This window comes from Humulus lupulus, chromosome 5, assembly GCF_963169125.1.
Source record: "Humulus lupulus chromosome 5, drHumLupu1.1, whole genome shotgun sequence".
NCBI lineage: Eukaryota > Viridiplantae > Streptophyta > Magnoliopsida > Rosales > Cannabaceae > Humulus > Humulus lupulus.
Window position 1 is genome coordinate 48,452,093 of NC_084797.1, and position 13,095 is coordinate 48,465,187.

A 13,095-nucleotide genomic window follows, 5' to 3' on the forward strand; every position below is an offset into this window, starting at 1 on the left:
ACTGTGTCAGATCAAAATGCTCAAGATAGAAATAATAATTAATGACATCAAAGATTCAGTTTCCTGAATTTTATAATCTCGAGCTGCACGAAAATTTAAAGTTAAATATTCCAGAAACAACTTTGAGTAAGTATTGAATATTTGCTTTAAATAAACAAGATATATCTTCCCTTTATAATCATATTGTGATCAAATTACTAAGTGATCCGAAAATCACAATAAAGAGAAAGTGAATTCCGAAATCACAATAAAAGAAAAGTAAAAATGATTTTTTAATTAAAAAGATATTTCTATAAAATATGCCAATTTTAGAATTTACAATATATTTATATATATATTTATATTCATTAGTGGCACGTCTCCCATCCAATAGTTCGAATAATTTTATTAATATTACTGCAAACTCACACTACAACATAAATTTAAAATCTAGCTATTATATATGTCTTGCACTTGCATTTATTTACATACATATGGATCCAAAATCCAAATATATGTATATATATATTTATATCTGGAGATGATCAACCAATCCTGGTTCCACGGGGTCACTCCCAACCCCTATATATAAACATTCCTTCGCGATCAGTTGTTAGTTGGGGAGTAAATCTAGGATACGGCCTGTCACAGAAAGCACACCAGGAATTTTTAATTACCTTCATTTAGGTTCAAAATTTCAGTCACGTTGTCGTATCATTGGAATAAGTATTATTTATAGCTCAACTTTAAATGAAAGAGAAAATTACAGCTAAAATGTCAACTATAGATAGTGCAGCAGAGACATATATAAATATGGGGTTTGAATATTAGAGAAAAAAATTTCTAACCCTTTGTCGTCTATATCAGGTTGTGATATCATGTGATTGGGTTGTATGGAGTCCGGATGAAAGGGGTTGTTATAATCGGCTGCTGTGTGAGGATCGATATTATTCCCTGGATTTTTAGTAGACCGACCCGTATTTCTTCCTTCTTCAAGCTATAAAACCAAAAATAAAATAAAATGAATTACTGAATAATTTATTCATGGAAGGATATAAAATATGTATATATCTTTTAATCGTTACATTTATTATTTATCTTGAATCAATTCATAAATTGGAAAGCGAACCTTGGACTTCAGCTGTTCATTCATCTCTCTAAGACTTCGGTCCTATTTATAATTATACACAATTTATATGTACAAAGAAAAAATAAAGTTTAGACAACTAATATTATATGTATATAAATTACTACTTGCATAAATCTTTCATTGAAAACTAAAAAATGGTAATAATCAATATAAACCACAAACTATTAACTTGTGAGGTGTGATGAAATTAAATCAAGAAGTGTGTAAATATGAAATATATTCATTATATCAAAATTGATGATGCTTTGCACGTTTAACAACGACTCAATATATATATATATATATAGACACATATTCTCTACAAAAAAAGAACAAATATATATATATATATATAAATTATGTATATTATATCAATGGTCATCTTTATCTTACATTTTTGCGGAGTTCTTCAAGTCGGTCTAACAACATTTGCCACTGCACAATTTCATCAATCACGAGATTGGACAGTGATTATCAGTTTCATAAGGCTATCTTAAACAAATAATACAGCATAATATAGAAAAGTTTGGACAATTTTATTTTTAAAAATTGTTAGCAAAAGTTATAATTATTTTCAAACAAATTTAGAAATAAAAATATCTGCATAATATTCAGTACAAAAATTATTAGTTTTAGTCACAATAAAATTTGTGATTACAAATAAAAAATTTGTCATTAAAAAAAATAATCTTACTTATGTTATCACTAAAAAAAGTCTGTGACTACAAGAATTAGTCACAAAAATCACAATTTGTTATTAACAGAATCAATTGACAATTGTTCATTCACTAAATATATTTTTAGTCACAATAAACTTTATTATTAAAAATAATAGATTGTGACTAAAGCTATATTAATGATAACTTGTAATAAAGTATGACTTTTTAGTCATATTTTTTTTTACTAAAAATAATATTTAGTCACACAAAATATATAATAAATTATCACTAAGTACCTTTATTTTATTTGTACCTATATTTGTAGTGACCATATACACCTATTCACGTACATTAATTTTAAAAAAATAATATTAAGTTGATTAAATTTGGCCATCACATTGTATTTCTGAAATTAAAAACGAAATAATATTTTGATTTTATTTTAACGAAAAAGGTGAGAATCCAATCACGCAATTGAAATAAAAAAAAAAAGACAAAAACAAAAATAAATGAATGAGAGTAATAACTAATAAATAAGGTATAATAGTAGTAATAGTTTGTCCAGTGACTCCAGTCTTCCTATACAGAGATGCTATGAACAGTTACAAGGACATGTAGGTAGCATCTAATTTCCAACACCTTTAATTATATTCTTAATAGATCCAACGTCTGCATATCATATTATTATCATCTAACTATGAATGCAGTTATAATTTTTCTTAAGACGAATAAATGTGTAATTGTTCAAGTCTATACTTCTTCTATATAATAAGTTTGTAGATAACAAATTTTTTTTAGTTTTAACATTTTTTCAGAAATATTCTTATATTTTACAGAATATTTTTATATTTAATTTTAGATTGTAAATATGACTTAAATTTAAATAAAATAAAATAAAATAAATATTGTTGATATATTTTACAATAATACTTATTTAAAAATAATAAAACCATATATTTTATAACTTAAGTAAAATTTAATTGAACTTAAACTTAATATTATATTAAACATATAATATATAATATTTTGTTATTATTGTCAAATTCAAATACTAGAACAAACTTAAACTTAAACAAAAATAAATTAATTAATTAATTAAAATAAGATATTTTATGATAATTTAAATAATTAAATTAATTTGTGTGATAGTTTGTTTTTTATAAGTGATTGAAGCTTTTTTTATTCATTAAATCCATCAAAGGACATTGCACGAGATACATTAGAAACTAAAAATAGTTGATGCATGTATATTAATGTCTACACTATGACTTTTTTCATTCTTATTTTATTTCTATTATTAATTTCTTTTTAAATATTATTGTAATTTATATATATATATGTATATGTCATGTAGGCATGTAAATATATATGTCAATATTGTACTTAGATGTCATATATGTAGAGATTATTGATATAAGTATTTATATATACTATAGAACTATAATTCATTTTATTATATATATATATATTTTTTTTAAACGAGTGAACCAGTTTTTATCAAAATGATAGACAATGTTTACAACTTTAAAACTAAGCAATCGTGCATTGCGTGTTGCTTCTACCAACTATATTTATATATATAAATCTCTTCTATATAAAAAATATGTGAATAACGAAAATTCTTGATTTTAACGTTTTCTTGTTAACTATAATTAGATATTTTAAATATTTAACGGAACATACTCTTAAAACTAATTACAAATAGATATTTATTAATTATTATAATAATATTTAATACGAGACTACATAATTAACAGGTCCTCTCTCCAAATTATAGGGTTTCCCCTATGATCGTACTACCCACGCTACTCGCAAGTTGGGATGCGAAGAATCAAGCGCATCTGTCTAAACGCATAGTGCACCATTTTTTATGTCAAGCAACTTATTGAGAGAAAAATATATTAATCTTTTATTATGTTTGCTTGATAGGACTAGCATTATGAGTTGTAGTTTGTTTTTTATGGTTCACATTGGGATTTTTTGTAATGTTTTTGTCTTTGTTGAGATTTTTGCGGTTGGTTTTGAGAAAGATGAAGGAGCATTCAAATGAAATTTTGTGATAACTATACATAAATCTTGTTGAGCTTATAATAATCCAATCTTGTATTAGGAGTGTTCATTGGATCACATCCAATGGATTTAAGTACATTGGATCCAATCAAATTATTCATTAGATGCTGAATTTTTACAACTGATCCAATCTAATTGAATTGAGTCAACCGATCCGATCCGATCTAATAGACAATTGGATTGGATTAGTTCTATCCATTGGATGCATCCCCTAGTTATGTATTTGATTGAATCAAATCCATCCAATCATTTAGAGTCTTTTTAAATCTAATTTTAATGTATATTTCAATTATAAAACATACAAATTACTCATCTAAATGAAAACACTATTTAGTTATAATAATTTAGAAGCATACAACACAAATTCATCAAAATTATAAGCATGTATGTAATTGGATAATTATTGGATCGGTTCGGTCGGTTTTTATTGGATGTTGGACCCCCATTCAACAACTGACCTATCCAATTTGGAATTTTAAAAATTACATCCGATCCAATCCAATAGTAATTAGATATTCATTTTTTTGGCGGTCGATTGTAATTGAATTTGGTATATTCTGCACACCCCTACCTTGTATTTTGTTTTGTTTCCTAATTTTTTATGGAGTTTTTATGTTTGCTTGTAGGTTATTTCAATGATTCACAAAGGCACGCGACAAATAATTAAGGATGCAAGCACCATGCCGTTTTTACCTTTGCTTGTAGCTTATTATTTCAATGTTTCTTTTTTGTTATTTGGTGATAATGATGAGGGTTTTGGATTTAAGCTTGTGTAAGCATTTGGGAGGAAGAGAGGGTTTTAATGAAGATATACTGGCTTAGGTTATTATAAACTAACGTAAAAACTTCAAACTGACCTAAAAGACTTTTATTATTATTATTCTAATATTTTTTATTCTTAATGAATAAATCAAAATTTGAATGAAGCAACATAATTACCAAGAAAGATATTGAAATATCTTAATCAGCGATAATCTCAAATAATATTATAATTTAGATGAGTATTATTTATTATATAGTTCCATTTTATGGCTGACGTTTTATTATAATTATAGATATATACACATTATATTTTGTAATACATATAAATATTTAGATGATATAGAGTAAGTTATATATAAGCTTATACTCTTCCATTCACTAATCTATATATTCCAGGCAATTCCCATAATCACTTTCATCTCTAGGCATAAAGTTCCCACCAAATAAATTATTTGTTCTTCTACAAGACTACTAACAATAAAGAATTTATACGACACCCAATTGATCACGGGGTTCAATAAAACACAACCATAAATCAAAAGAGAAATTATCGGAGGTTTCTTAAAAACCATATTTTTTTTTATGTATTCATATTGTTTTGGGTTTGTTATATTCTTATTATTATTATTATTATTTTGTTGTCATATATAACTCAACTATTTTTTGTGATTCTAGAGAAGTCTTCAAAAGTTATAAAACTATAATAATTACTTTAGGTCACATTTAGAAAGTAGAATTGAATTAGATGAGATTGGATTATTTTTATAATGTGGTTTTGTTATGAATTCGGAAAGGATATTGAAAAATTAAGAACCCAACTTAATTAATTTTCCTAGTACATGGGATAACTTATAAATCTCATTAAAATACTTGAAACAATTGTATGTATCTTATCAAATCTCCTATCTTTGTGTATATCAATAGTAATATTATATCCAACTTAATTATTTTGTATAAATTATCATTAGCAAAAGATACAATCATTTATTATTCTTAATTTTTTCTTTTCTTAATCCAATTCAATCCTACTTCCTACATATCCCACCTTAATTAGTTATAAAATAAAATGACTAGCTTTCCACGGTCGTTATAAATCCTAACCATAACCATATAGAACTTTCAACCTTCTAGCCTCGCTTCTTAAGTGGTGGCATTGTCACTCTCTCCCTCTCTTTTGCTCTCAAGTTTTTCAACGTATTTTATTGTAAGACTTTTAACACATTTTATTGTTTTTATTTTATTTTCAAGATACTATTACACTATATTATATATATTATAATTTTAAAAGTGTCTCCATTAAATTAGTCCTAGTCTTATTTTATTTACAATTATATTATATATAGTATTTGTGTCTCAAGCCTTATGTTTGGACTTTTTTTTTATTTTTTTTATTTTAGGAGTTCTTTTCCGTAATTTTGGTTTATCATCACTTGAGATATGAAAGAGAGTTCAAGTCTTTTGAATGTTTGTTGCTGGAATTTACTAAAAAAAATACTTTGCCATGTATAATTTTTTTTAATTATAAAAATATCATCATATACTTATAGTTATGTTATTACTAAAAAGTCCATAAAATTATTAGTTACAAAAATTATTATTTGTTGCGACTAAATATGTTTAGGTCACAACAAACTTTATATTTATATTGGTTGTGATTAAAATTTAAAAGTATAGTGACAGCTTGTGAATTAATACAATTTTTTCTTATGACAAAAAATAAGTAACATTTTGCCACAAAAATATTATATCACAATTAAAAAGTTGTCACTAATAATAATTTTTCTTCTTTCTAACAATAACAATGGTTAAACTTTTGATTTTTCTGCTTATACATGACTCTATTCTCACAAAATATGACAATTTTCGTGAGAAGTCCATATATATAACGCTATACATATATACTAAGAGTTTATACTAAAAAAAATTCTTACAATAAAAATAGATATTATCGTACTTATGTCATCACTAAAATTTTGGGCCAAAATTATTAGCCACAAAAATTATAAATTTTTATGACTAAAAATAATTTTAGCTATAACATATTTTAATAAAACTATATTATTAGTGATAACTTGTAACAAAATGTTAAATTTTAGTCACAAATAATTTATTTTGTTGTAATTAAAAGTGAGATTTAGAAAGCAAAAATTTATATGTACTAAAAGATAATTTTTTTTGTAATGTTATAATGTTATAATGTAATATATAGGTAAAGACAAGAATATTTTATTTATGATAAACAACTAATGAGTGGTCCATTAGTGTTTGAATGACCTATTTGTGTGGGACTCACGCACGTGCACCACAGTCATGATGTATGTGAAAATACTGTAGACAATTATTGTTATTAATTATTAATTTTTTAAAAGTAGAAAATAGTGTAACCTTTTATAGTTGGGTTGCCAAATGTTTTGGAGGAGAAAAGATAAAGATATAAGAAAAGACAGTCAAATTATGAGCAATGATACTCGCATTTAAAATATGACTTCACATTTTAAAAAGTGACTTCATACATTATAGATAGTGGTATGGTACTGTTTTACTACCTTTTAAAGGTTCAAATTTAGATAAATATGATTTATTTAAAAAAAAATTAATACATAAATGTGTAATATTTATGTGCACATATTATTATTCAGATTACTTCTCATATCTTTACAAAAAATCTCATTTTTGATATGGGATCTCTACGAACAAGTTGAGAGGACGAAAATGTCAAAGTGATCAATAAATCACCCTTAATTGGTTCTTATATGTCTATGCCTCGGCATTCATAACTTTAACCACGTAATGTGTTTATTTTCAATTAGTGATATCTATTAATTAATATAATAATTAAAGCACAATCTCATCAACCTATAGCAAGTTTTTCTTTTTAATTCTCTTTCCCAAAAATGTAACGCTCCTAAGCCATGATCAAATATAGCTGATTATATATGTGTCTTAATTGCAAGTGAGTTTCATAATTTTATTTATAGTACTCAGGAATGAAACCTGAATCTTTCCGTACCTAAAGGTAATAAATTTAATTTACATTTTCCACTTATAATTAAACTCACTAATTTTCATACATCGATTGGTACAATAACTGAAAGCAATATCATTATAAGGAATTCATTGATCAATGATTTGAAATTTTATATTGAACGAAATTAGAATAAGTAGTGGAATTATGACCTAAAGGTAAATCAGGAACACATGCAAACGTCCAAAAAAGTGACAGTGGCTAAAATTAATTTCTATATTGTAGGAACAATTAAGGTGGTTATCTGCAATAAAATGACATTGGCTTCAGTTACATTTACAAAATTTTCGCAAGTAATAATTTAGATTTATATCATGCATCGATTAATGGTACCCCTTTTAATTTTTGAATTGGGTAGATGTTTTTTTTTATTATAATTTATTTAAATAAAAGAAAAGAAAAATGTAAATGAGTTTAGTAAACATTCACTGTAGATCGATGAGAGTGTACAAGAACAGTACCTTACGTTGTCTAGCCTGTGAGAGAGTCCTATCAAGGCGTTTCTCAAGATTTTGTAATTCTTTAAGACCAAGCTCTTCAAGATTCTCTCCATGAAAATGCCTTCAAATAAGGACACAATTGATTTTGTATTAGTGTATCAAAGACAATATAGCCCAAAAAGAAAGTCACAATCAATAATAACAAGTACTGCTAGAAAACTGAAAAGCAGTTCTATATATACGAAATTCCAATGATGAATATAAGTTACGGCCCTCAAATATAAATCTTATCAGATTTTTAAAGCATATACATACATACCTTTCTGTACGCTGAAGAGACTCATACTTGGCCTTCAATTTTGGGATTTCCAGTATTAGGTTCTGCTTGAAATTAATATATTATTGGAAAATTAAATAAATTATATGAGAAGTGCTACTGACTATGTACGTCGTACTGTTCTCATTGATATAAATTAGCACCGAAATACATAGCACGTGGAAAACTATATTGGAATTAGCTAGCATTGCTGAGCTTATTATTCCTTTATTATAAGAGTAAATAATATATTAAGCTTATACAAATAAGCATATACATTAAGCTATTATATATATAGGCCTTGCGAATTGGGAATTCTTTTCAAATTAATGTAAAATAATGATCAATGGTAGAAATTTTGATCAAGATATTAATGGAGACAATATCCACAATTTATTCACTCACTGTAAAGATAATAATAATAGTATTTTGTTTTTGTTTTGAAAAGTGATGATAAAGATGTTAGTAAAACAAACAAGCAGATCTACCATGAACAGTAATATAGTACATGTGTATATACATGAATGAATATAACTTTTATAAAGGTAGTGAAGAGTAATGGTATATATATTCACAGTAAACAGAACGGCATATATATATATATATATATATTTATATGATAGAGGAGATAAAGTACGAAAGCAAACCTGTGGTTCCTCTCCTTCAATATTGTTGTTTTGTGAGGCGTAAGTACATTGCCTGTACCGCTCCACAATTGTATTCAGGCTGACGCAAAGCCATGAAATTAATGACATATTAATTAATAAGGTAAATTAAGTTAGCATTTTTATACTAAGAAATCTAATCAAATCCTAAATTAAAACTCAAAAAAACAAAGAAATACATTTAGATGTTGGTTACTTTAAACAAGGAAATTGATCAGGCACTACGCAATAGCACATTTTTTACAAGTCAGAGAAAAGTAAAGAATGTTAAGGTGGGAAAAGATTATATAATAAGATGTTAATATACAATAATAAATCCCAAGATAAAGATTTGGTACTGACATATAATTTCAGATTCAAAATATTTATATATACAAAGAAAGAAGAAACCACTATCATCTAAGATTAAAAGGAAAAGCATTACATATGCACCCTACAGAAATGATTTCTTCTTCAAAAAATATCTTAATAACACAATAGGAGGACCATAAAAATAAGAAGTTCTTTGTGCGAGCAGGTAGTACTAAATAATATGATTAAATTAATTACTCGACTTTAAACTACTTAAAAAAAATAAAATGGAGAGAATTCAAAAGCACTTATTGAGGCAACTCTATTCTACCAAGAAAGTACTTAATAAATTTGATGTACTTTACAAGACAAACCATGCGGAAATTTAATTAAAAGATTGTGTCGATGAAGGGAAAAACAGGAACATGGTGCCAAATCACTGTACAAATAGCGGTCTAGAGAGAGAACTAGCTGGAAGATCTGTCACTCTAACACGAAACTGAAGCTCTCTTGCTTTCGAACTATTAGAGAAACCCTAAAAAAAATTCCAAGCAAATTGGAAATATATGGAACGAAAATCATAAAACCCTAAAATTATATACTTAAACTACTATGTGTGTCTGTCTGTCACGGCTATAGTGAACATTCGTACAATTGGGAAACTAAATATATGATAAAATAATGAAAAAGGGTAAAATGAAGAAACGTGTTGATCACTGCCATGGTATATTGTCAGTAAATCGGATCCAGTCTAACTGATATTTCTTCCATATATCTAATTTTAATTTGACTACTAAGCTTTTGTTTTCTGCTAAAAATGATTAAACAAGGCCAAAAGCATTTGATTGTTCAAAGCAGAGTCTGCTAAATAGCAACCTAAGATCATTTACTGTAATAAACCCTATCTTATAAAGAATAATAATATAACAAAAAAAAAAATCATTACATATGTATATGTATACTTATATAGATCGAGAAAGATAGAGAAAGGGAAACTGTATATGTATACTCTGAACTGCCAAACTCATAGAGCTTTCCACGACTTGAGAAAATGATGAGACCAACTTCAGCATCACACAACACATGAAGCTCATAAGCTTTCTTGAGCAAACCATTCCTACGCTTTGAGAAGCTCACTTGCCGGTTGATCTTGTTCTCGATTCTTTCTAATACAACTTTCCCTCTTCCCATCTTTTCCCAACTCTGATCTTTTGCTCTCTTCTATCTATTGGTCTATTTTCTCTTCATCGATCTATCTATTACATAGCTCAATATATATACACATACACGTATATATATATATATTTATATATGACGTATAATCCAGGTTCTTATAATTATTAGTATACCTAATTAGCAATTACTATAATACTGTTCAGAAATGGAAGAAACTGCCAAACTAGTACTGTTAGAAAAGCATATATCTTTAATATATTTCTCTTTCCAATACAATGTCTTTTTCTCTAATACCTCTCTCTCTCTCTCTCTCTCTCTCTCTCTTCTCTCTCTGTAAAAAGAGGTTATACGTACTAGCATGGACCTAACCCTAAAGGGCTTCTTTTATTTACTTTTATCTCCTCTTTTGGGTCATGGCAGTGCCTTGTGGGAGGAAGGAAACTGTGTATAGTTTGTACTAGTTTTTCCTTTTTACTCTCTTTCTTTATTATATGGAGAAGCGTACACATACTAACATGTAAGCGGTGGGTTTGAATCTGTTGAATGATAAATGATATCGCAAGTACTCCCTCGTGGGTTTATCAAAAAAAATAAAAATAAAAATAAAAAGAAGAAGAAAGTACTCCGATCCCTTCCCTGTGTGGAAGTGCTTTGTGCCATGGCTAACAAAAACAAATCGAATGTGTACAGTCTCTGTCACTTCTCAAAGTCTCGTACGCGTGTCATCAGCGCATTCCAACGCTCGAGAGAATCAAATAGCTTGGAGACCTACTTTTCAGCTTCGGACCAATAAGATTCTGACAACATCCCTCTTTACTGTACATATGGTACATATCATAATATATTATGTATGCATTACTCTTCCATCTCCTGGCCCCCCATACCTAACTCACCCTTATCTCCCTCTCTGTCTCTCTTCTTGCTTTCTTTCTTCTAAATACACAAATATTATTATTGTTTTTGTTCTTCTGTTAAACTTGAATCCATGAGCTTTCATGATATATATATTATCTCTTTCGATCCAAAAGCCCCGCCCACTTGGCAATTGTTACATAAATATATATATATATAAAGTTATGCATCACTACTTATTTTTCTGTGTATGTGTATTTTTTTTTTTTAAATTGCCAAGCAAATATAATCATATTTATTCGATCTACATGGTTAAAGTTTTCAATAACAGGGTGTAATCTAGTTTCGTACGCCAAATATTATTATTCCGTCTTTATCAAAGTCAGTACACAATAATGTTGATAATTTTATGACTATTTCTTATGTACAACAACTAATAAACAAAATTATTCATAGATTGAATACACATGTAATGAAGACAAACATTCAATACTAATTAAGTTATTGATAGCTCTAGCTACTCTTTGAACTGGCATATAATTGTTGTTAGCTAATCTAGGAGTACTCTTATTATTTTCACGTCAATAATACAATTGTTATTATATATTATTTTGGTTATATATTAATAGCATTGCTACTAATTATATATTTAAATTTAAAATTATTAATAGTTGTTATTACTATTTAAATTCTTTCAGTATAATTCTGGAAATAGGAATATATAAAAGAATTGATCACATTTTGTCACACTTTTATTTATTTTTTTAACAAGAATGTGCATACAAGATGACTTATTTGAAAACAAAAATGTTTTTTTTTCCTTCTTATTTTTGCTTGTGAATTATTTAGTTTCAATAACTTTTTTTTAAAAAAATAATATTTGACTTTAGAGGGATTTAGAAATAAAAACCTATAATAATATAATTATATTATCATATGTTATACAAAATCAAATGTTTGACTTCAGTAGGAGTAGCTTCTTTTGTCCCGTCACCACTAATTAAATCGTGTCGTTCTTTTTCTTGGAGGCATTGTGAGAAGTCATTAAATCGATCTTAATAATTAAAAGGGATTAAACTACGTACATAACTGGGCATACAAACTTGCCAAAAACTAGCTATCATGCTAAGCAAACTATTATTCACTAAATAAGCAATAGTAAACATTTTATTCATTTGTGATCAAACTTTAATATTAACAAATAATTCGAAATAAAAGAGTAACTCATCCTTCTTAATCATACTGCTAACTAAATTACTACTAACTAATAACTAATCTAAGCACTAGTTCATACTTAGTGCTAACAAAGACACATTACCTTCTACTGTGTAATGCATTAATCTATGTACCTGTAAAGAAGCTACATGCTCTTTCCCTAGGTCATAAGTAATTTATTATAAGTTGTTCTTTAAGAAATTTTGGGTTACCCTACTCCTTTAGTTTCGTTAGATGGAACTTAATTACCTTTTTAGCTGCCCCTCTTACATACTGTCACGACTCGAGCCCTAGGCCGTGGCAGATTTGTAATATCCATAACTTGGGTGGTCCAAGGTCAAACTTTGACCCTTGTTAGAAAATAATCTTTATAAATGATCATTTAATTTATATTAAATCATACTATAATTATAAGTTAAAATAATGAACTAACTCATATAATTATATATAAAAATACTAGTGATAAAAGTATGATCATTTATCATTATACATAAAACAATAATATCCCAACAGTTA

The 13,095-nt window shown here is 27.0% G+C and overlaps 1 protein-coding gene across 2 annotated transcripts; it reads right to left on the minus strand.

The window, feature by feature from the left end:
• Positions 1-360: 360 nt before the first annotated feature.
• Positions 361-10,738, minus strand: LOC133834819 (agamous-like MADS-box protein MADS3). Of its 2 annotated transcripts, XM_062264573.1 has the most exons (8): positions 10,346-10,717; positions 9,028-9,106; positions 8,384-8,445; positions 8,086-8,185; positions 1,502-1,543; positions 1,109-1,150; positions 828-976; positions 361-621 (listed from the first exon to the last, which is right to left on the minus strand). In XM_062264573.1, exons 1-8 carry the CDS (start codon positions 10,525-10,527, stop codon positions 549-551), a joined length of 729 nt encoding a protein of 242 aa, XP_062120557.1. In that variant the 5' UTR covers positions 10,528-10,717; the 3' UTR covers positions 361-548. The 2 variants fall into 2 exon arrangements, with proteins under 2 accessions (XP_062120557.1, XP_062120558.1); XM_062264574.1 differs by lacking the exon at positions 1,109-1,150 and having other exon boundaries at positions 10,346-10,738.
• Positions 10,739-13,095: the final 2,357 nt, after the last annotated feature.

Coding starts and splice junctions, on each gene's coding strand:
- LOC133834819 (XM_062264573.1), bottom strand. CDS start 10,527: ATGGGAAGAGGGAAAGTTGTATTAGAAAGAATCGAGAACAAGATCAAC. Junction 8,186..8,383: donor TCTCTTCAGCGTACAGAAAG/GTATGTATGTAT, acceptor CCTTATTTGAAG/GCATTTTCATGGAGAGAATC. Junction 977..1,108: donor ATGAACAGCTGAAGTCCAAG/GTTCGCTTTCCA, acceptor TTGGTTTTATAG/CTTGAAGAAGGAAGAAATAC.